This window comes from Xenopus laevis, chromosome 4S, assembly GCF_017654675.1.
Source record: "Xenopus laevis strain J_2021 chromosome 4S, Xenopus_laevis_v10.1, whole genome shotgun sequence".
Lineage (NCBI taxonomy): Eukaryota > Metazoa > Chordata > Amphibia > Anura > Pipidae > Xenopus > Xenopus laevis.
Genome location: NC_054378.1, coordinates 21,330,512 through 21,356,058, shown reverse-complemented (window position 1 = coordinate 21,356,058; position 25,547 = coordinate 21,330,512). Strand labels below are relative to the sequence as shown.

The following is a 25,547-nucleotide window of genomic DNA, read 5'->3' as shown; positions in this document are numbered from 1 at the left end:
CAGACACGGATAAAAATGGCAAAGAAACAAATTTATAGTGGGGTGGAAGCTTCAGGGTTTCTAGAACTCCTTAGGAAAACAAACTTGCACTTGATATTTTCTTAAATGTATAAACATTGACTCCAAGCTTGGAAAAAGAGGGGCTAAAACTATTTAAAGTCTACATAATCCATTAAGGTGACTATAGACTTTACAATTACGCTCTTTTCTGGAAAAAATGTTTCCAGGAAAGATTGTACGTTTGAATACACATGTGTAGAGCTGAATCGTCAGATATACAGATAGAAACAATAGAATTGTACTTGTATCTGATGATTCAGCAATAACAATGGCCGATGTTCGCTTGCCTTCAAAGACGCCTAAGGCCCCTGATCAAAATTTTCAGGGCAGTCCGATCGATGACCGACTGATATCCAAGTCTTCTGTTGATATCAGTCGACTCGTCTCCCACCATACACTCACTGAATATTGTATGGAAATTTGTTTTGTACAATATTATCGGTGCATCTATGGCCATCTTTAGACTGTAAGCTCTGGAGCAAGGATTCAGGAGGACAACAGGAGGGAGACCCTAAAAAAACCTAGAAGCCAACTGGCGCTCACGGAAAGCAACTGAAAAGCAATAGGACTTGAAAAGCCTACAGGGATTCCCCTACCTCCACAGTGGGTGATCCCATACAATGTATAGCCTTTGTCACATGTGCATGCAAAGGATCCTGGGTAATTGACACAGGTGTGGTCACATGTCCGCTCGAAAGAACATTCATCAACATCTGTAGATTGAGAAAAGAGAATCTTTGTGTTCATTCCATTGTGTATGAAGCCAGAAGCACGTGATATATAAATACAATCATTATAAGAACATAATATAATATTGTTATAGATCGATGTGTAGAAATGAGGACAAATATATAATAAAACATTTGCCGTTTTAGGAGTCCCACTGCACAGCAGCCTTAGCTTCATGTGCACTGATCACCCCCTAACCTTCAAGCTTACTGCTAATCAAGGTGCTGTGGGTGCCTGGTGCATTTGTACAAGCATTAATTTGAGCAAGAATGTGACAACAAGAAGGGACAGATGTAGCTGTGGATTGTTAGCATCACAGGGGGGCATACACATTTATCACCAGCAACCTGACCCTAAATTCTGGAGGCTGTGGAAGGAGATTTTATAAACTACTCCTTATTTTATTATAGCTGAGAGCACAAGCAGTACAGCTGATAAGGAATTCTCTACCACTCTGGGTGCAACACTTTGCTTTGGAGGACTTCTTACATGTGACAATACTTTTATTATTACTTTGCCCTATTGTCCTTCAATTTGCAGACAATTCCCACCTAACCCCAAAGGAGGTTCTATGCACGGATGATGCATAAACCTTGTGCTTTTCTGGCAGTATTTTCACAAAGGTGTGTTCCCGATGTGTATTTGTGAGCCTGGAAATTAGTGTTTGTGAGTAAATATAAACAAGTCTGTATGAAATGCAAATGTGCAATTGTCTACGTGATCAGTAATATGTACATTTCTTTCCAAACACAGCTGATTTTATAGGACTAAATTCCCTGTGCCAAGGCTTTTCCTAGTGCCATTCAACAAGCTCAGAGTCTGGACACAATGTAACCCAGCTGTGAAAAGAGAGGTCAGCACTGGAGGGGGAGTGCAAAGCCATTGAGCTCCTCATTCTTCTTAACCATTTCATTCATTATGTGAGCGCTCAAGCAATTAGCTACCTACCTTGACAAGACTTTTCATCTGTTAACAATTTGAAGCCCGTTTTGCAGCTACAATCAAAGCTCCCAACAGTGTTTCTGCAGAAATGGTCACATCCACCGTTATTGGTCTGGCATTCGTCAATATCTGCTCCAAACACAGCACAAATCAATCACGTCAGCCTGGCCTGGAAATCCCACAACTTCATACAGTATAATAGATGATGCAAATGACTTTGTTCAGACTCCATCATACATTATATCACAGCAAAACGATGCACCATATTTTAGGGGGTAACTTTAGGGGTTTTATCTTATATTCAACCCTATTTAATGTTAGCCTGTATCCTTTATATGGTCACAGAACCCCCTCGGTGACTTCTAATATTCTTATAATTTACAGTAGTCATTTCCATTACATTTAAGTTTCCTTTTATTGCAACTGAACATACCTTTACATGTTTTTCCATCAAACTGAAGGGTAAACCCAACGGGGCAACTGCAACGAACGCCTGTTGATGTGTCCCTGCACGTGCGGTCACACCCGCCATTATTAACTGCACAGGTTTCTGGGGAGAATGGAAAGAAGAAAGGCAAACTGTTTATCCAACTGGAATGTAACCAGTATCTAACTCTATTGTCTCCCTCCCCATTATTGAGCTTTTGGCGTTACACCTCTCCTTTTCGGATTGCTATATGGTTGGTAGGTTCATTGGCTGTATTTACGGGGCATGGTTTGGTTGTGAGGATGAAATTAAAAGTCTAGCCTCATGAGTAATACGGTTGCCTTGAACATCTGACCCACCAGAAGGGGAAATATATTGCCTTACTTAACACGTGTTAAGTTTAGCTTGTGCTAAACATAAATGGGTAATTATAATATGAGCATATCCGTTAAGTCTTACTGTCCCCCTAAGTTTATTTTCCCAATGTATAAATGACGCCTACTTCATTATTATAATTAAGAGCACAAGTAGCAAAAGCAGAGGGAAGCGTATGTTGCACTGGGAGAGGGACAAAATCTCAATCTGTAAAGTTTGGCTAGCCAATAAAAGGTATCACCGAACCTTACATTGTCTGCATTTTTTTCAATGGCTAACACGGTACAACATCTTTAACCCACAATCTGAGTAATGCGCTCACCCATTACCAGCCTCCGTTTCACTCTCTTGTCCATGTCCGATACGGTGGTGGAATTATTCTCTGGTTCCTCCTTCTCTGCAAGACCAAATCAGGACAGATTCAGCAGCTTTTTGGAATGTGTATGGGTCCAAAACAATAGGCCTCCCATGCAATATCCAATGTAAACTTGGAGTGAGGACTACATTGGACTATGGATGTGTTCATCCTCAGCCTAAGGTTTTCTGGTGGGCCCAGTCCGAAACTGCTCTTTAGTAACTAGTCTCCTCTCTAATGACATTCCATTGTGCTGGTCCACATATTGACCAGCACAAGTTCCTATAAATAACCATTCGCTGAGCTCAGGTCTTATATCTTCCAGTCTTCCTCCCCTTTTAGCTTGTGCACTACCTCCCGGCTGCTTTCTGTTCTGCTATTTCATCTACTTTGGTTAGTTTTTCATCTTCTCTTTTGTCTCATGCCTCCACCCAGTTTTGCACCTAGGAAGTAACCTATGGCAGCCAATCCAATGTCGTTTTCAAAATTCAACCTGCAGCTGGTTACACTATATACCTGGCACAATACACATAGAGGTAGATATACTGACCAATGCAGGACTTCCCATTAGAATGCATTGTGTATTTTGGATGACAGCTGCAAACGGGGCCATTCTCTGTATCATTGCACGTATGCTGGCATCCTCCGTTTCCGTGGTTACACGTCACTAAAAGACAAAGACTGACCATCATATACTGCAAATGTTATAATAAATGTGATAATAAAAATATATTTGACTACATTAAATTACCCTTACAATGCTGGTGCAGTGGGATAATCATCTGAACATCTCATGTGAAGTTGAACATTCAGTCCCACACCATTATTAGGGGGCAGAATTGCTAGCAATGTATTGCAGTTTTAGTCACATGCACCATACAATCTATAACCCAGTAGCAACAACCTCAGTGGCTACTGGGAAGGACTGGGATGGCCGTGGCCCTCCAATTACAGCACTGCTGTGCATCCAATGAGCTTGCATGATGTGTAGCCTAAACCCAAGGTTAAAGGGGAAATATAGCTGTTCATTATACACATATGGTCAGATATACGGGATATAAAATATGACTGGCCTGCTGTGAATTGTGGGTAGTGCAGTTCCCAACAGCTGCAGTTTTTGACATCTCCACTCCACTCCCCTTCAGACGGGTGATTGATTCTACCTGGAGCCTCATTAGCTGGGCTACTCAGTGTGAGTGTTTGTTTAAAAGGAATCATATGTTTCACTGTTTTGACAGTCACATTCCGCATACGTTTCAGAAGACAAAACTAAAAGCAGAAACTGTGTGTTTCAGCCAAAGAGCAGCCAACGATCTGCAGACCCTTCTCCCTAATGAGACCCTCTCCCTTCATTTAGGGTAACCAAACAGTGGTGAAATCTGAGAATCCGCCCTTGCTTGTGGCCTCTCTCCCCTGCCCTGATGAAACACATTCTGGGACGTCTGTTTATTTAATTTCTCCGTCTTTCCCCCAAGGACCCTGTCATTTCTCAACCTCAACCTCAGCGCTTACACGAGAAGCCCTTGTTTATATCTCATATTTGGCGCTCGCCAGTGGTTAGCGTTGCCACCTTTTCTGGAAAAAAATACTGGCCTTCCGATATATGTATCTTTTTTTTACCTATTAATAACATTGGGATCAACCATCATTTTTACCAGCCAGGCCAGTAAAAGACCGGCCAGGTGGCAACCCTACCAGTGGCCCATTTCCCTTTATTATCATCATGCCAAGTGTTTATTTATTTCTCTTGCGAAATGGCTTTTCTGCACTCGCAGTCAGCTTCCAAAAGTAGCGTTTCACTAAGAAATACTAAAATGATAGTAACAATTATAATTCCTTGTAATAAAAAGAAACAATGTTGTGATGTAAGAGACAACAAAATTTGTTTGTTAGTGATGCTTTGGCATAGTACTCTTCTTTCATGGTACTCCCACATGTATAAATATAAATATGCAGAGAAGGAATGTTCCGGGCACACAATAAGCTATACCCTCATACTGTACTGCTAAGGAATCAATATGGCACCTCCTTCCGTAAGTATAAATACAAAAATACAGAGAAGGAATGTTCTGGGCACACAATAAGCTACACCATTATACTGTACTGTTTAAGTGAAAGACCTCAGTTATGAACAATTACAGAGCCTTGTTTGTCCATGAAGCACATCGCCCAAGTAGTGATACTTACATATACAGTGGCGTTGGTTCTTTGCCAGTTCAAACCCAGGTCGGCAATCACAGGATGCTCCACCCCTGGGACTCTCTCTACAGATATGGGCACAGCCGTGGTTTTTGTTCATGCAACTTAACCCCTCTGGAAAATACAATGTGTCAAGTTATTGATACAGAATTTCGGTTGTTTTTTTTTCACATCCCTTACACAAGTCACAACACCACAACTTGGCAAGGAAAGAATAAGACACAATCTGGGTTTCAACATATTCTGGCAGAACTTGCAAATTGGATTTTAATGTTCAGTCTATAAAGGAGAAGATCAGAGATGACAAAAGCCAAAGTTTTTATGACTGCATGGAGTTTATTCACTTTTTAACACTCAAGACACTATGCAATAAACAATGATCCTTGGCTACTATCAGCTAACCAGTAAGGGGGGGGGGTTCAGCCCCAAAACCATAATAAAATCTACCCCTTTGTTCTACCGGGCTCTTGGCTAATAAACCTGCCGCCTCCTTAACGCTAGAATGTCATGTCACTTTTTCTGAAAATCATAAATGTCATGCCTGACCCCAGAAGAATTCTGTTTGGCTTCCAAGTGTTTCTCAAGGTGCCACGTTTGTGTTAAAGGACTGTTTACTGGCAATGAGATACTGACCAGCGAGGAGATGGTTGCTTATCAGCATTGCGACACACGCCATATGGAAATACATTCACCGTTCTCAAGTGTTGTTAATTGTATCTGCTGCTTGTACTACTCCAAATATATAACATGTGTACAAGCACTTAGCCATCGTATTTAAATATATGGGTGATTCAAGGTTAATGTCCCTTTAAAATCTTTTCCAAAATTATTTCTGTTACCTAACAGTGAATGTTTTTATTGAACTTTGCAGGAAATCTTATCTAGGTAAAGCAAAGCCGCAGTTTTGCATCTGACGTAATTCTCCTCACCAGTTACACGCCAGAGTAAATACAGTGAAGAGGTGAGGTCTGGAATCACAGACCTGAAGCTTAAGAATCACTTGCCACTTCCACATGCTCAGGCCAAGCAATAAGTAATGTGATCCCCTCATTAAAGGGAGCAGGTTCATTGCCAATAAAACAAGCAGAACTCTGCCGTCTCATAGATAATTGAAACATTATTAGAATTTTGTAGCTTAGGCTGTCATTAAAGGGACCCATGAGAGGGTTGACTAACAGGAACCCGAAAAATATGTGGGTCTCCCTGACAGCAGGTTAATGTAGAAAGATTATGAACCATCATTGGATATGCTGGCTAAAATAATGCTACAGTAGCAGTGAGGAAAATAGTCTCTGGGAAGGGAGTGTGGCTGTGGGATAGCAGGTATAGTAGTGAGAGATGGTGCCTATAGTAACAGTGGGATAATAGTCACTGGGAAGGGAGTGTAGCTCTAGCAGGTATAGTAGGGAGAGATGGTGCCTATAGTAACAGTGGGATAATAGTCACTGTGAAGAGAGAGTAGCTGTGGAATAACAGGTATAGTAGGGAGAGATGGTGCCTATAGTAGCAGTGTGATAGTAGTCACTGGAAAGGGGGCGTAGCTGTGGGATAGCAGGTATAGTAGGGAGAGATGGTGCCTATAGTAACAGTGGGATAATAGTCACTGGGAAGAGAGCATAGCTGTGGAATAGCAGGTATAGTAGGGAGAGATGGTGCCTATAGTAAAAGTGGAATAATAGTCTCTGGGAAGGGATTGTGACTGTAGGATAGCAGGTATAGTAGGGAGAGATGGTGTCTATAGTAAAAGTGGGATAATAGTCTCTGGGAAGGGAGTATGACTGTGGGATAGCAGGTATAGTAGGGAGAGGTGGTACCTATAGTAACAGTGGGATAATAGTCTCTTGGAAGGGAGTGTGACTGTGGTATAGCAGGTATAGTAGAGAGAGATGGTGCCTTTAGTAACAGTGGGATAATAGTCTCTGGGAAGGGAGTGTGACTGTGGGATAGCAGGTATAGTAGAGAGAGATGGTGCCTATTGTAGCAGTGGGGATAATAATCTCTGGGAATGGACTGTGGGGTAGCAGGTATAGTCATTTTTATGAGCTGATGAAGCTTGATGGCCTATTGGTTTAGTGACAGTAATTGATAACAGTAGGGACAAGTCCTTTCAGCGAATGAGCCAAGAGCTTTTCTTTTTCTCTTCAGATGTGGACGAGTGCTTGCATAATAGTCTCTGGGAAGGGAGTGTGGCAGTGGGAAAGCAGGTATATTAGGGAGCGATAGTGGGATAATAGTCTCTGAGGCTGTGGAATATCAGGTTAAGTAAGGCAAATTAGCACCAAACGGAAAACTGATGACAGTCAACACCCTCTAACAATAAAAGAGGAGTTGTAGTTCCACAACTGAAGGTTGCATGTTAAAGATTCCTATATATACACCCAGCTTTGTAAAGCCTCCATTGCCTTGTGCTCTATTACCACTGAAGACAGCTCTACACCTACTTGCTGAGGCTCAGCTGTGGTGTCTGATAGGTGGTTGACCTCTCATCTTGGGAGCCTGACCACAGACCAGAAAGTTGGAAACAGAGGAGTTGATGTTGGCGAATGAAACACCCAAAGGAAATAAGATTCCAGTGCTGGGAACCCATAAATGTTTAATCCAGATTCTCTCAAATCCTTCAGTTTAGCTAAAAAAAACATATTTTTTGGGGACCACTAACCGAGCTTCTTAGTTGGGCCGTCACACAGAACGCCAGGAGCAACCTTCTCAGCCCATAAAAAAAAATACTTTGGCTTTGCTCACAAGTTTCCTGGATAGAGTTTAAGGTAACAGATTACTTTTAAATCAGAAGGTCAGGAGTTGAGTTATAACCTGGCTGAGAGGACTAGTTCTGCTTCAGTGATTCAGACAATTCTGCTCCTTCGCAAGCAAATGAGCCTGAGGCCTTAGAATGAACTTGTCTAAAAGGAACCTTTAGACTTTAAATAAGCACCCAACACCGGTTGTATCGATGCAGTCCTATACATTATAATACGCAGGGTAAATGTTGTTCTGCTAAAGAAACCACATGTAACGGAAAGGTTCTTTAATTCTTTCTGTTCCCAGAGTCAGAATATCGAAATATGTAACAGAATTTAGTACTCATCTAAGTCTCTTAATCCCCTGCTTCTGCTAAATTGTTTCACAGGGTTAGAACCAGAAAAACAGAGAATATTAACAGCCAGAGATATTCTGCTTTCAAAAGCAATTTTAAATTGTATAGTGTGAATGTTTAAATAACATATATATGGGAAAGTTGTTTAGGGGCCACAGCCAAGAGCCCCTTCTTGCTGAAACACCAAACCCATACAAAATGTAAAAAGGAGCTTTCCCTCCTGCCTGATTCTCAGTCACTTTACTGTGTATGGTGATTTAGGGGTCATCTGGTAGATAGATAAGGGGCACATTAGGGGTAATTTAGACAAGGAGATTAAGACAAATATTCTGTGCCGGCTCAATGGCCAGTGACAGGGACAAATGAGCAGGTGTTGTATGGGGAGGGCCAAGTGTGAATTCACTCCCAGATAAACCAAGAAGTAAAAACACAAAAATGCAGGGGAGGGCCAAAAGGTTGATCGGTTAAGCTGGTGATCAGTAGATCTCAAAACACTGTCAACAAACAGCTTGCCTAAATCACCCTCCTATTTCACGCTTTTCATTCAGATATTTAATACATTACAGTTACATTAGAAATAGCTGTTTGTTAAATTTAGCCATATACATTTTCTCATAAATCACCATTGAAGTAATATAAACAACTGAACATCAATATAAACAGAGCCTCACGTAGGCTACCAGTCCACATAGGGGCTACCAAACAGCAAATCCCAGCCCTTATTTGACATCCCCGTAGACTTTCTCATGCTTGTGTTGCTCTCTTTTTACATTTAAATGTGGCTCACAAGTAAAAAAGGTTGGGGACCCCTGGCATAGATCTTATGTGAGCAGCAATCCTGCCCTACTTTATGGCTGAGATTCTAGTTATCTGTATAACAGAGCGTTCTGTCACATTGGCTGCGCACAGATCCTATATGAACCCTATTGGAAGCAGCAGGCCTGTCCTGATTTATGGCTGATAAACTATCTTTATAAGAGAAGATTCAAACCATGGCATGTATAAGTCTTATTTGATGCCCAGAGTTTCTATCACTGCAATGTATCTAAGATATAGAAGGACAATGTAGGACAGATTTGGAATATTTAAGTGCCCACCCAACACAAATTAGAACTCTAGAAAGAATTAAATAAATTAGAAAACTCAAACCAGAACTCTTTATAAAAGGGTGAATTAGAGTTAATAGTATGCAGGAGGCAGAAGAATGCCATAAACGTGTATTTAGAGAGTCTCACAAGTTCCCAAGATAAACAAACCTGAAAGTGTTAAGGGAATGGGTGAAATTTCAATCACGTCCCAATTAGTCCTTTATTTGGCGTGCAACACCTTTGACACAATCAAGTTTAACGCCGCAGCTCTCTCCGCCTATTAAAAAGGCTTTAGTCAACAAAAGGAGCTGGTTCTGTGTTCCTTGCATCATTCTGCTTCGATGGCTTTTTGATTTTCTTTCCCACAGTGAGAAAATCACCCGAACAAAGATCTTTCACTCCCAGCACCCGGACAAAACATGAAATGACTTTCATTTGCCTTTACACTGTCCATCAAGAGTAAATATTGCAAATAAGATCACAAATTAGTCTTATTAATGAGGTTTTATTGGGAGGGGAATGATCTTTGCAATGTGCAACTGTCGGCCAAATATGGGTATTTGGAAAATTAACTGTTTCTTTTATTCTTTTAAAGAAGCTGAATATTCTTTGTGCGGGTTCACCGTCCAAAGAAGGGGCCCCTCAGTGGCAGGTACTGCGCTACAGTTCACTGACTTTCAATAAAACAATTTCAGGGCTAAAAAAAGAAGTTCCCCTGGGGTATTTTGGGTTCAGAAAACTCTTTATGTGAGACTTGGAAAGCTTTTATTTTTATAGGGAATTTGCACTATTTAGTTAATGTTTTCCAAGCAATTTATAAACATTTGTGAAGAAAAAAAAATTTAGTTTTATGGGTTAGTTCACCTTTACATCAACTTTTAGTGTGACATGGCTTGCAATAAGGCTTTTTTTTTAATGGCTTAATGATTTCGATTTTTGCACAGCAGTTTTGTTGTTAATGACAGCAGTTCTCTGATTACTGGGGTCAAGCTTACCCTAGCGACCAGGCAGTGATTTGAATGAGAGACTGGCAGATGAATAGGAGAGAGAGGTAAGGTAAGTTATACAAAGTAGCAACATTATAATTGTAGCCTCAGAGAACATTCGTTTTTGGCTGCGGGGGTCAGTGACCCCCACTTGAACGCTGGAAAGAGGCAGAATAGGAAAGCAAAAAATGATTAAAAAAAAAACTTACCAAATGAAAAATGTGCTTAGAACTGGACTGGGTGAATTACTATGTATGAGGGCTCTACACTAAGTTGCAGATTAATAACTGGCACTGCAATAGGCACACCTTCTCTCCCACTCAGAGCCGGGCAACCAAGGCAATAGTGCCCGCATGTCTGACTAGCTTGCCCGCTCACTTGCCACAAAATACCCAACCACTCGATTTCCATGTTGCAATCTCAGTACTGCAATACTGGGCTAAACCTGCACCCTAGGTCCGACGCTATTCCCACCTGTTTTGTGCATGCACAATGCAATTTAGGTGTAATGGGTAAAAAGTAGGGATGCACTGAATCCAGGATTCGGTTCGGGATTCAGCCAGGATTCAGGCTTTTTCAGCAGGATTCAACCGAATCCTTCTGACCGCCTGAACCGAATCCAAATCCTAATTTGCATATGCAAATTAGGGACAGGGAAGGAAATAACGTGACTTTTTGTCACAAAACAAAGAAGTATAAAATGTTTCCCCTTCCCACCCCTAATTTGCATATGCAAATTAGGATTGGGATTTGGTTCAGTATTCGGCCGCATCTTTCGGGAAGGATTCGGGGGTTCGGCCGAATCCAAAAAAGTACAGCAGTGGAAAAAAATCTTTATAGGCATATGAGCATATCACCTTTGATATGAGTTGCCCTGGGTGTCTATACTTACAGATCACCTTTACATACAAATCTTAACAATATAATGTGTGTGCATATAGGTATACAGTATACAAAGCAGGAAGCATGAAATGCAAGGAGTATTATTTCCCTGCATTCCATACTTCCTGTTTGATCTTACACACGGTTTTCAAAGCAGGAAGCATCAAAGAGATTCGGCATTATTTCCATTGTTTGTTCAGGCCTGTTAAAGTTGGGATTTAGCTTCCTGATTAGACTGGCAATAAATAATAAGTGTGTTGGGCAGCATGGGGCTTTTCCATTACAGTAGTTATCACGTCTATATGTCCTTCTGTCCTGCTTCAAGAGACATTAACCTATTCATGAAGGGGGATTATCTGCTGTTTGTTTGGCAGAGAAGGACGACATGGTTTTTGGTGTACAATCCTTAAAAAGCAATATTCCATCTGTCATATATCTGCTCCATGCGAGTGCTATGAGTAACTCATAGAAGAAAGTGTATTTTTGTGGGCTATATATGGCGGTGCTTCCCACTCTCATCAGCGTAAGACCGGTTGCCATTAATATGACTGAAGCCCCTACGATTGCATTTTATATGGCAGGCCAGAAAGCTGTACAAAATAAATAATGACTGAATGAATAAAATCAATTGAAAACTTTTTTTAGAACAGGACTGTCTATAACACTCTAAAGTTGAATGAAGGTGTTTGTTTTCTAAATGGGAAAATAGTGGAAACAGCTGAAATGAGTACTTGTCAGACTACAGTGTAACTGCCAAGACTTCAGTATGGAGGACAGACACCCTACCTTCTGAGCGGTGGATACACGTGTGCTGGTTATCACTCAGGAAGAAGCCCTCTTTGCAGCGACACTCGTAGCTTCCCATCGTGTTGATGCAGTTATGCTGGCATCCGCCATTGTTATGCAAGCACTCGTCCACATCTGAAGAGAAAAAGAAAAGCTCTTGGTTCATTCGCTGAAAGGACTTGTGCCTACTGTTATCAATTACAGTCACTAAACCAATAGGCCATCAAGCTTCATCAGCTCATAAAAATGAGTATACCTGCTACCCCACAGTCCATTCCCAGAGACTATTATCCCCACTCCTACAATAGGCACCATCTCTCTCTCTACTATACCTGCTATCCCACAGTCACACTCCCTTCCCAGAGACTATTATCCCACTGTTACTATAGGCACAATCTCTCCCTACTATACCTGCTATCCCACAGTCACACTCCCTTCCCAGAGACTATTATCCCATTGCTACTATAGACACCATCTCTCCCTACTATACCTGCTATCCCACAGCCACACTCCCTTCCCAGAGGCTATTATCCCACAGTTACTATAGGCACCATCTCTCCCTACTATATCTGTTACCCACAGCCACACTCCCTTCCCAGAAACTATATTCCCACTGTTACTATAGACACCATCTCTCCCTACTATACTCGCTATACCACAGTCACACTCCCTTCCCAGAGACTATTATCCCACTGTTACTATAGACAGCATCTCTCCCTACTATACCTGCTATCCTACAGTCACAGTCCCTTCCCAGAGACTATTATCCCACAGTTACTATATGCACCATCTCTCCCTACTATACCTGCTATCCCACAGTCACACTCCCTTCCCAGAGACTATTATCCAACTGTTACTATAGGGACCAGCTCTCCCTAATATTCCTGCTATGCCCCAGTATGTGCAGGGCCCTTGCTACTCTGATCATTTGATAGGCTAGATATTTTTCAGTAAGGAAGGAGTTAAATGCAGATTTTTTCCCCCCTCTCTGTTACTTCCAATGTGGACTCCTCTCATTTACCCAACATAATGGCTCTATACAGACAAAGCTTTGGAACCCTCAAGGGCTCTCCAGCCACTGTTAGCAGAGCCAGGGTATATAATGGTTGCCTTAGAATTAACCTCTTCATTTAACAAAGCAAATAGTTTCATGTCCCCCCTTCTATTAGAAGTTTACAGCTTCTGTTAAAGGCTTGACACAATGGCTTTGTCCTGAGAGGCAGAGAATCCATTTGCATCCTCAAAGGGAATTGACCTCATCAAACTTTATCGTTTTCCTTCCAGTTAACTCCGGTCAACCAGGCTTTTCTCTTCATGTGTGAAGTAATTGACTTGAGACGGATCTTAAAACCCTTCATTCATTGTTAGCATTGTGCTAACAATGAGCGTCTGATTGAAAGGGAAAGAGCAGGACTAAGATGTGCAATGAGAAACCGGGAAGTTGTCTTTGATTTGAAATAACAAATCTTGCAGAGAAAGAGTAAGAGTTTTCACCTGATACATTCATTCACTTGGCTAAATAAAGCTAATTTATGAATCAGATGTTTGATTTCTTTATTATAAGTGCCCCTAGTGTTTAAGTAGGGTGCAAATAGTAGTTTGGAGACCATTTATAGCAAGCTCATGGAAGAGCAGCAGTCTGAAATAAGAAGATACATTGTAGGACAATATGGAAAAAACGTAGGCAAGATGGAGACAGTTGGGAAGAGTTGTGACAACAGGGCAGGATGGAGACATAAGGGTAACATAACGATTGTAGGGCACAATGGAATTAGTTGCACAGGATAGAGACAGTAAGATAACAAGACACAGTGGTGCTGGAGTGGGGCACCAGAGGCCAACTGGAGAAGCCTCCTGTCCTAAGGGATCTCACCAAATATCACTAATGAACCATCTCAAGGGCATTAAGTAGCAACATATATATATTGGATTTAGGACACCATTTAGGGAACCAGGGATTATCTGTCGTTTCCTTGTTGTTCAGTGGGCTAGATTGCCCCTGTTAAAGAGTAAGGCATCACGGTGACAGTAGAATAAGATGGAGACGGTAGGACAACATGTTGAGTGTAGGACAAGATGGAGACATAAATAGTAGACAATAGTATAGCAACGTGGCCGCAGTAGAGTAAGATGGTAATACCAGGCAACATGGTGACAAAAATGGGTTAGATAAGATTGGCACACTAGGACAAGATGATGGGAGTAGGGCAAGATGGTAATTGTTAGTTAAAGGGATCCTGTCATCGGAAAACATGTTTTTTTCAAAACGCATCAGTTAATAGTGCTACTCCAGCAGAATTCTGCACTGAAATCCATTTCTCAAAAGAGCAAACAGATTTTTTTATATTCAATTTTGAAATCTGACATGGGGCTAGATATTTTGTCATTTTCCCAGCTGCCCCTGGTCATGTGACTTGTGCCTGCACTTTAGTAGAGTAATGCTTTCTGGCAGGCTGCTGTTTTTCCTTCTCAATGTAACTGAATGTGTCTCAGTGAGACATGGGTTTTTACTATTGAGTTTTGTTCTTAGACAGTGATCCCCAACCAGTAGCTTGTGAGCAACATGTTGCTCCCCAACCCCTTGGATGTTGCTCCCAGTGGCCTCAAAGCAGTAGCTTATTTTTAATTCCAGGCTTCGAGGAAACTTTTGGTTGCATAAAAACCAGTTGTGTTGCCATACAGAGCCTTCTGTAGGCTGCCAGTTCACATAGGGGCTACCAAATAGCCAATCACAGCCCTTCATTGGCATTCTTGGGGAACTATTTTCAGATTATGTTGCTTTCCGGCCCTTCTTACATTTCAATGTGGCTCACGGGTGAAAAAGGTTGGGGATCCCTGTTCTTAGATCTACCACGCAGATGTTATCTTGTGTTAGGGAGCTGCTATCTGGTTACCTTCCCATTGTTCTTTTGTTTGGCTGCTGGAGGGGGAAAGGGAGGGGGGAGATATCACTCCAACTTGCAGTACAGCAGTAAAGAGTGATTGAAGTTTATCAGAGCACAAGTCACATGACTTGGGGCAGCTGGGAAATTGACAATATGTCTAGCCCATGTCAGATTTCAAAACTGAATATAAAAAAATCTATTTGCTCTTTTGAGAAATGGATTTCAGTGCAGAATTCTGCTGGAGCAGCACTAAAAAAATATTTTTTGAAAAAATTTTTTTTTCCCATAACAGTATCCCTTTAAGATTTTATAGAAGGGCAAACAGGAGCACAAGATGAAAATAGAAAAAGATGGCAGCAGTTAATACTGTGGCAGTTGCTGTTGAAGTACAACCCCGCATTCATACTACCAGCCAACAAACTTGAATGTCATTCTCTCCATCTTCACCAGATAATGGTAATGTTGAAGGACAACCCCAACATTCATACTACCAGCCGACAAACTTGAATAATGGTAATGTGACCGACTTTCCCTTTAAAACCAGAGCGCTGTCAAAGGGGGATCATGAAGTGTGATTTTTACAGGTCAACCTGCACCTCTTACCTAGGCAGTTATGGCCATCGTGTGCCAACTTGAATCCATCAAAACAAGTGCAGCGATAATTGCCCGGAATGTTGGTGCACTCATGGACGCAGTCGCCATTAAATTCATTATCACATTCATCAACGTCTGGGGAAGAAAGGGCAGCGTCAGTATGATGAATGCTTGCGTCGCTGGCACAAGCAGGTCACGGCTCAGTGACAGCAGTGAAAACACTTTGCCTTGTCATTTAATCAGGATTGTCTTGCAAATAGAGTGTTTGTGCTGATGGGCCTCTCTCTCTTTCTCTCACGTTTGATGTGAGCGCCAAGTGGGATTTGTATTCACTGGCAGCTCTTAAGCACGGCTGATAAATTACCCTCTACCCCCTTCTCTATGTCTCCTAATAAAGGGTTAAACCCATAATCCCACTTAGTGGAAACAATGTGCCAATAGGTTAAGGGCACTTTCGTTAATTCTACTGTTGTTAAATGTATTTTACTTCCTAAGGGGAAGTTCTTCAAGGCAAAAAGCTAAGAATTTTAACTGAAAAGATCTCTTTCAATAGATGTTATCATCATCTAGTTCTACCATAAAATTGTAGTCAACATAGGGGCCCCTGTGAATAATAGAGTTAGGGCCCCACTCTCATCATCTCCCTCCTGTTGGCCCCTCCGGTTCTGAAATCATTAAAGGGGTTGTTCACCTTTAAAGAGTTTTTTCAGTTCAGTTGGTTTCAGATTGTTCACCAAAAATAACGACTTTTTGCAATTACTTTGTATTTTCTATTTGTGATTGGTTTGCTGATATTGAAGTGTAAAGTTTCATTTTACAACCTTCTAAAGCAGCTTGGGGGGGGGGGGGTCGTCGACTCTTTAACTGTTCTAAATTGTTCTATACATTTAGTTGATACATTTGTTATCTTTGTCCCTGCTAAGCTGAATCCCTGAGTTTCATTATAGGCAGCAGTAAGAATTGATACATTAGTTGCCAATATTCCGCAGGTACTGATAAGAAATGTATCAACTAATTATATCAACTAATGTAACAAGTGTAACAGTTCAGATGTTCCTGGATCGCTAAACTGCCACAACGAAACACAAGAGACAGGAACATTACACTTTAAACGTACATTTTGGTAAAACAGTAAAAAATAAAAGATGGAAACCAACTGAAAAAATTGGTGGACAATCTAAAAACAACTGAACTGAAAAAAAGTGTTTGGAAGGTGAACGACCCCTTTTAAGGACTGAGCTAAAATTCAAAACAAAAGTTACTAAATGAAAACAGAGGTCATATGATAAGTCTCACCTTCGCATGCCGTTCCTTCCCCTTTAAAGCCGGCCTTGCAAATACATTTGAATGAGCTGGATGTATCCTGGCATATAGCGTCCACATGGCAATTATCAATGCCTTCTGCACATTCATCCACACCTGTATGATTGGAAAGAACCACAGGCAAGTTTAATGGATATTCTATTAAAGTCTATGGAACAATGTTTAAATTAAAGTAAGCAATGTTAGTAAGTAGAAAGGGTGGTGCCCCCACTCCTACAATCAGAATAAGCTATACCCCCAATACAGTGCTGTTGTTAGTTCAACTCTCCCTTGGTTCCCTTTGTTAAGGTTGGTGTAACCTTGCTACAATATAGAGCAAAAATAAGCTCTCACCATAAATCTCATTCTATCTGGTCTTCAGGCTTGACCTCCTTAGCTCATAACAAGGTTACAGATATATAGAAACATTGGGGTAACAGTCACCCTGCTATAGTTCCAGGGCACAAATAGGTACTCACCCCAAATCTCCCTCTCACTGGCCTTCAGGCTGGGCCCCCTTAGCTCATAACAAGGTTAAAGATATATAGAAACATTGGGGTAACAGTCACCCTGCCAGGGGTACCCAGGGCACAAATAAGCACTCACCACAAATCTCCCCCCAACTGGACTTCAGGCTGGGTCCCCATAGCACATAACAAGGTTACGGATATATAGAAACATTTTGGCAGCACACGCTCCTGCTATAGTTCCAGGGGTACCCAGGACACAAATAAGCACTCACCCCAAATCTCCCCCTAACTGGCCTTCAGGTTGGGCCCCCTTAGCTAATAACAAGGTTACAGATATATAGAAACATTGTGGTAACAGTCACACTGCTATAGTTCCAGGGGTACCCAGGGCACAAAAAAGCACTCACCTCAAATCTCACCCTAACTGGCCGTTGGGTGGCGCCCCTCCCCCAACCAATGCTCCAGATTCCCCAGGGGGCTACTTTCAAAGACTGGGTATTACTGGCGTAAGTTAATCACTATAGCAACACCCATTCAAACATACAGTATAAATAGGAATAAAGAGAGGGGGAATGTTCTGCTAACAGTGAGCCATTTGCTCAAACTGTACATAAAGAAGAAAAATAAACAAAACTCAATGTATATTTCTCATTTGGCGAGTTTAAGAGCAAGCTGCCTTTTCATTTACTGATTTGCAAAATCTATGGAAAAAAAGAGGATTAAGTTACAAGGCGCGTCCCAGAATTCCTATCAAAAAAAAAAGACGAAATAGGTTCCAGTTCGAGGATTGGGTTGGGCACAACACTGTGCAAACATATGGCAGTGATGTGCATACAACAGGGCAATATTCTATAACTATACACAAAATGCTTTTCTCAAACAGATTTCCGGGCCAAACTTTCGCAAGCATTGCCAATAGCCAGAGCCACCGCGATTCCCGCAGTAGTGAACGTGAGATATGGTTCTCATAAATTAGATCCCCAGGACGGTCCATCAGGAACGCTCGTCTGTAACTGAATTTGTTGGCTCCTTAAAATGGCAGCCTGTGTTCCCTCTTGTTCATTTTGTAACTTTGTAACCACAAGCTTCCTCTCCTACTTGAAATATACAAAAATGTTTAATCATATTAATGATGTGCCAAACAGCCCCAAAAGAAGGGGAAAAAAAATCTGGAAAGTTAAACTTGGCAGTGGATTCCACACGGCGTAGACGTGGTTTTTTTCTTCATTTTCAGGCCAGAATACTGGTCCCATTGTAGGGATTAGCGAGAAAAGGTTTGTTTACTTTCGTTCACATATAAATGCAAAAAAGATCAGCGAGTGTTTAACTTACAAACTGGTAGTTTTCAGCGTGACAGATTTAAGGGGAAGAAAACAGGCCAACACTGTGAGTGGGGGAAAGAAGCCGTCTCTTTTGCTAGCGAGTTTTGCGTTCTCTTGTATCCCCCTAATCAGCCCTGACCCGGATCCATGCCATTTGTGGATCAGCGACTTACTTCAGCCGTTAATCTCCAAATACTTTTCCAAGTAATACAAAACGTATTTACAAATTCAATTGCACCAGTAAATTTCACTGAAATCTAAAAAAAAAAAAAAAAAGGATGTTTTAAAGGAGAACTGACTTTCCAAAGTCTGTAAATGTCTGAAGCAACTTAATGTGCTTATACACATTTTATCCCTACCCTTTAAATCTGTATTGCACTATTTATTTAAATTAGGCAAGTGTTGGCTATTCTCTGGCCTGATGCATGTAAGCTGCCATCTTTGATTTCTACACCTATCTACAATGTCTAGTACACCGGCTACATCTGGGCATCCTTTATTTTCTACTGATAAACTCACTTATTTCCCCTAAAAAAAGAAGCTTAAACCCTTTCGATAATGACATATCCGCAATTAGAATAGTTATATATAGATGTTAAATGCCCATTAGCCCATAGAGTGAAAACGTTGCTTTTATATGTTCTGTTTGAATCTACTCATCCAAAAGCTACAAATAAACTATGTATTATCCTATTTTAATCAAGAAAGTCCATAATACACTTGACTCCTGTTTATCTTCCCAATAACTGCTTGAATAGCTTCCCATATGGCTAAATAGCAGCCTATTTATATACATTGTAGTTGTGTTTGTGAAGCAAATATACAGTTAGGCCCATAAATATTTGGACAGACAACTTTTTTTTCTAATTTTGGTTCTGCCCATTACCATAATGAATTTTAAATGAAATAACTCAGATGTAGGGATGGGCGAATCTGACCTGTTTCGTTTCGCCAAAAATTTGCCACCGGCGAAATGTCGCCGACGCCCATTACATTTTGGATGCACAACGCCATACAAGTCTATGGGCGTCATTTTTCTGGCAAAACAAGGCGAAAAAAATTCGCCCAGACCTACTCAGATGCAGTTGAACTGCAGACTTTCCGCTTTAATTCATTGGGTTGAACAAAAAGATTGCATAAACATGTGAGGAACTAAAGCCTTTTTTTAACACAATCACTTCATTTCAGGGGCTCAAAAGTAATTAGACAAATAAAAAAAACTGAAAATAAAATGTTCATTTCTAATAATTGGTTGAAAACCCTTTGCTGCCAATGACAGCTGAAGTCTTGAAATCATGGACATCACCAGATTCTGGGTTTCCTCCTTTTTTATGCTCTGTCAGGCTGTTTGTGGGCCTTTCTGTCCGAAGTTTAGTCTTCAGCAAGTGAAATGCAGCTCAACTGGGTTCAGACTGACTTGGCCATCCAAGAATATTCTATGTTTTTGCTTTAATAAACTGGGTTGCTTTGGCTGTATGTTTTGGGTCATTATGAAACCGCCTCCCAATCAATTTGACAGCATTTATCTGGATTTGAGCAGACAGTGTCTCTGAACACCTCAGAATTAATTCGTCTGCTTCTGTCCTGTGTCACATCATGGATAAACACTAGTGTCCCAGTGCCGCTGGCAGCCATGCACGCCCAAGCCATCACACTGCCTCCCAAATGTTTTACAGATGATGTGGTATGCTTTGGATCATGAGCTGTTCCACGCCTTCTCCATACTTTTTTCTTGCCATCATTCTGGTAGAGGTTGATCTTGGTTTCATCTGTCCAAAGAATGTTTTTCCAGAACTGTACTGGCTTTTTTAGATGTTTTTTTTAGCAAAGTCCAATCTAACCTTTCTATTCTTGATGCTTATGAGTGGCTTGTACCTTGCAGTGCACCCTCTGTATTTACTTTCATGCAGTCTTCTCTTTATGGTAGACTTGGATATCGATACGCTTACCTCCTGGAGAGTGTTGTTCACTTGTTTGGTTGTTGTGAAGGAGTTTCTCTTCACCATGGAAATGATTCTGCGATCATCCACCACTGTTGTCTTCCATGGACTTCCAGGTCTTTTTGCGTTGCCCAGTTCACCAGTGCTTTCTTTATTTCTCTGGGTGTACCAAATTGTAGGTTTTGCCATTCCTAATATTGAAGCAATTTCTCGGATGGGATTTTTCTGTTTTTGCAGCTTAAGGGTGGCTTGTTTCACCTGCATGGAGAGCTTTTTTGACTGCATGTTGTTTGTTCACAGCAAAAGCATTCACATACAAGCACCCCCCCCTCAAATACACTCCAGGGCTTTTATCTGCTTAATTGGTAATGAAATAACAAAGGAATTGCCCACAACTGCCCATGAAATAGCCTTTGAGTCAATTGTCCAATTACTTTTGAGCCCCTGAAATGAAGTGATTGTGAAAGGCTTAAAGGTCCCCATAGACGCAAAGATTTCTCCGACCAATCCTTCGAAATTATCGTGCGGTTAGTGGGATTCGAACAATCGTACATCTTACAATTTTTCGGCCGACATCTGTCATAAAATTGATAGGCCAGGTTAAAAAATCTTTATTGGTGCCAGTGCGATCTATCTATGTCTGCAGGGACACCCTGTGTGTTCCTGGCAATATCGCCTGAAATGGTCCTTTTAGTTGATGGACAATTCATACGATTGTACGATTGTTTCGAGATAATCCTGGTCTCACAATGACAATCGGATCTTTTAAAAATCTTTACATCTATGGCCATCTTTAGTTCCTCACAGTTTTATGCAATCTTTTTGTTCAACCCACTGAATTAAAGCTGAAAGTCTGCAGTTCAACTGCATCCGAGTTGTTTCATTTAAAATTCATTGTGGTAATGTAGAGAACCAAAATTAGAAAAAGGTTGTCTCTGTCCAAAGATTTATGGTGTAAGATTATAAGTGTATTATAATTAAATACAAACAGTTCCCTTTCACATTTTTGTCCTACTACTCAATTTACTCTGCCCAGACAAAGGGCAAAGTGAGAGGTAAATACAGCACCACATATAGACCCTACCCAGACAGAGGGTAAGGTGAGGGACACATACAGAATGAGGAACCACAGATGGACCCTTCCCAGACAGAGGGGAAAATGAGGGCCCATACTGAATAAGGAACCACAGATGGACCCTGCCCAGATAAAGAGTAAGGTTAGTGGTACATACAAAATGAATAACTGCAGGTGAACCCTTCTCAGACAAAGGGAAAGTTTAGGGGTACATGCAAACCACAGATGGAGGAGCAGGTGATAGGTACATACAGGCCCGGATTTGTGGCGCGGCCACAAAGGACCGGGCCTAGGGCAGCAAAAGCCCAGCTGCATCCCTAAGGAACACTGGGGACTCAAAGCTCCTCAGTGCTCCGGTGCTTGAAAGTGCGCTCGCTCACGCAGGGCCAGCACTAGGACCATGCAGTGGCAGCGTTGGGAGTACACTCAAGAAGGGGCTGGCACTGGGACCATGTGGCCTTGGGGCGGCCGCTTCTCGAAATCTGGCCCTGGGTACATACAGAATGACCCTGCCCAGACAGAGGGCAGCAAGAGTGGGTAACCATAGATTAATCCAATTTGATCCCAAACATTTTCTACATTATTATTCTAAATGTAAATATTGATAAAGATGAGTTCATCTCATGTCAGGTAGACACACAAGTTATCTAACAGGATCAAATATCATACACTACTATATCAGTGCAAACTTATGAAACAGTCAGTACTTTTATATAAGAAGATATAATTTATATTTTAATATTATATTTATATATTCATTTTATATAACTATTAAATACATAAAACTGAATGTGTTACTGTTACACAGGGTGGAGGAAGCAGTTTTTCTTTGACATTTACCAACTCCTGCTCGGCCAGTAAATACTGCAATACTGCCTGGATACCGTGGCCTCTGTTTTACTGGTCATCGTACTGCTTTACCTCTTTCCTTTTATTTTTAGTATTTCTATCCTGTGAATGCATAAATTATATATTATCCATTTTCCTTTGGTTAACCCCTCAGAAACATCAATACATGACATTTGCCCCTAAGGCAGCTAAAAGGTTAAATTAAAGAGCTGTTTGCAAACAAACTTAAGTAACACTTCCCCTGGGACAGTAGCTCCAGTTAAATTCCTATGGGTTAACCCTGTGCTATTCCATCCAGGGAGCAGAATGTGCCTGTTTTGCATTACAGACTGACCCAGCACTGAAGGGGGTTAAGTACTGCAGGGGGCACAAACAATGCAAGACAAAAAAGCCCCAGAGGCATGTGAAAGGGGGTGGAGGGCATCAGATCAGTTTTTTTTGTCTAGGGAGCAGACAGCACATGGCCAGTGTTTAAGTAAGAAAAGTGAAAAGTGGGAATTTCCTGAAAATCTGTAAATAAACTTTCAACCAAACTGATTTAAAGTGACACGGCGCTTTATGTATATTGTAACAATCATATTGGTTCCTTTACTTTTTATACATAGTAAGCAAATCCTATTGAGACTGAGGCATTTGTAAACATTGTAAATGTGGTTTATAAACATAAACACACTAGTCTTAAAGCGACTATACACAAGCAGGTTACAGCTGGCAATATGGTTGCCTTGGATGACTTGAAAGACCAGCGGCCTATATAATATTAATATTATCATGACATGGTCCATAGGGCTTTACAGAGATCCCATCAGTCACAGCCCCAGTGCAGCTTATGTTATTTATAGCCCCTGTCAATAATCAGTTGGGCTCCTATACACATTGATCAGGATGGATGGAGAATGTATAGACCCTTAAATGCAGTCCATCATTTGATCAGATTTATGGCAGACCAAAAGATCAGCTGAGTGCAGTTTTGCCCTCTAGGTAGATAAACAGATAGGGAAAAGCTGTGCATATTTGGTGGCAGAGCTTTATGTTTCATTGCTGCCTTTTGGACATATATGATTAGAAGTCTGATTGCAGGCCTGGACTGGCGATCTGTGGGTTCTGGCAAATGCCAAAGGGGCGGCTGTACTATGCCATAGACAAGTACAACTACAAGTATCAGCTATTAAACCTGTGTGACACAAGCACTCATTTACAATTACACCGAAGAGGTAAATTACACCCACAATTTCCGAGAAAAAGTTTCTCTCTTTACTAGCAAATAGTATTGGCACATGGCTAGCCACAAACTCTTTGGCCATCATCTGCAGATTTGGAAGATGAAGTATCTGGCATCAGAGGATACAGGGAAATTAATAAGCCCCGTCTCCAGTTTCTGTGAAGGGAAAATGACTAGTGAGGTTTCCAAACTAGTTTCACTCACCTGTGTGCGGTCGAGTTGCAGGGTGCGCAGGTGCGCAAACAGGAAGAAGTAACAGGAAAATCCGAAGGCCCGCCCCCAAGGAGCACATTTTATCGGAAAGCCTGTGGCTGTTACTACTGATGCACTTAAACTCCGCCCTTCCAGAGAGCTCAGTTCAGATCCCGTAATACCCCTCCTACAGAAACCGTCTTCTTTTCGTCTAGCTCCTCCTAACCTTTCTGCTGGGACCCCTTCAAACTCTTCCAACAACGACTTTCACTACCCACCCTTCCAAACACGCGTCCTACAGCTTCACCCCTTCTTAATCCTCCAATGAATCCACCGCTTTGCTTCCTCTCCAGGTTTCTACTCAACCTTACAGGCAGCCTTCTGCTGAGCCTCCACTCCAGTCCTGAATCTTCCAGTGAGTCCTTCACCTGCGCTTCAACCAGCCTCCTTTGTTTTGCCTCCACCCAGCCTTCCTGTGAGTCCTCTTCTGTGCCTCTACTCAATCTTCCAAAGTTACAAGCTTCAACAAAGCGGTGCAGTAAGTGTTGTCCTGTACCTCATGGGAAGGCCTCTGCTGCGCTCCTCCAAAGCCTTTTCCGCGAAACCTCTCGTGATCTTCTGCCAAATTATTCAGCGAATCACCTCTTATGTCTTAATCCTATTTTTCTGCCAAAGTCTTATGTGCCGTTGCAGTTCCCGAGCATGAGCCCACCGTTATTTCTGTGTCCCTCACCCTACAGTGAACCCCTTATCTCCTGAAATGAACCCCTCCTCTGATCCCATGAAAACCTCACTGCCCTTCTCATTCCTGTGTCACCCACTAGTCAAGTTCCCATTGCCCCTCCTTGTCCCTCTCTCTGTTGGGTTATCTTGTCTTTTCTATGTTTTCCCTTCTCTGATTTCCCTGCTGTCCCTCTTTCCTATGTCTCCCTCCCCCCTTGCCTCCTGATCTCTCCTTCCAGCAGCTCTTGCCCTTCTCCCCCTCAGTCAGTCACTGGTCTCTGTGTCTCATTTGCTGGATCACTAACTCTGCTCCCAGTACCTTTCCTTCTATTCTCTAAAACTCCCATCTCCTCTCTGCCTACTCCTCCCCTCCCCATTAATTCTCCCCCACTCCTCCTCCCCCCTCTTGTCACTCAGCTCCTTTTACTTTTTTGCTAATCCCCCCCACACACACTTTTTATTTGCCCCTCAACTACTGCCAGAACCCCCTCTCACCTCTGCCCATGTACCCACAGGGACTTGTACTTCCCCTTTAATCCTGCCCAGTGATACTTTATTCTCTTAAATTTCACCCCATGCCAGGGTGGGGGAAGTTGAGCTCTCTCACCTTCTTACAGGCACAGCTCAGACACTTGTGCTTGTGTGAGGATGAGGAAGATTGTGCACAAGAGGAGTGAGAGTGAGGGATAAAGGGCAGAGACATATGTGAGGACTTTCACTGCTGCCTGTCCCTTATCTCTTTTCAGCCTCATTTCACTCTCTCTCTCTGCAGTCTGTTGTTCTAAGCCTTTCACTCCTGGCTCTTTTGTCATTCCTGTGGGGGTGGAGGGGTTAATGTGGGAACACTAAACCGATAGGTATGTTTGTATTTGGTGCAAGAGCTTAGCCCCCCCCCCCCAATACCTTACCACTCAGAGGCGTAACTATATGCAAACAGCAAATTCATTTAGGGCCTCTAACATATATATATATATATATATATATATATATATATATATATATATATATATATATATATATATATATATATATTGAAATTACTAATCAATT

The 25,547-nt window shown here is 41.7% G+C and overlaps 1 protein-coding gene across 7 annotated transcripts in view; it reads right to left on the bottom strand.

The window, feature by feature from the left end:
- scube2.S (signal peptide, CUB domain, EGF-like 2 S homeolog) overlaps positions 1–25,300 on the bottom strand; it is a 41,755-nt gene extending 16,455 nt beyond the window's left edge. The window contains exons 1-10 of one of the 7 annotated variants that reach the window (XR_005960825.1): positions 23,787–25,300; positions 16,699–16,821; positions 15,412–15,537; positions 11,924–12,058; positions 5,076–5,201; positions 3,439–3,555; positions 2,856–2,930; positions 2,165–2,281; positions 1,738–1,860; positions 657–773 (exon numbers count right to left, since the gene is read on the bottom strand). Coding sequence is in view for 6 of the 7 variants with exons in the window: in XM_041561034.1 (XP_041416968.1) it covers positions 657–773; positions 1,738–1,860; positions 2,165–2,281; positions 2,856–2,930; positions 3,439–3,555; positions 5,076–5,201; positions 11,924–12,058; positions 15,412–15,537; positions 16,699–16,821; positions 23,787–23,874 (1,147 nt within the window). In the remaining variant the exon portion in view is untranslated. The remainder of the gene's footprint in view (positions 1–656; positions 774–1,737; positions 1,861–2,164; positions 2,282–2,855; positions 2,931–3,438; positions 3,556–5,075; positions 5,202–11,923; positions 12,059–15,411; positions 15,538–16,698; positions 16,822–23,786) is intronic. The other 6 variants (XM_041561034.1, XM_041561032.1, XM_018260341.2 and 3 more) reach the window with 6 other exon arrangements.
- Between the last annotated feature and the right edge of the window lie 247 nt (positions 25,301–25,547).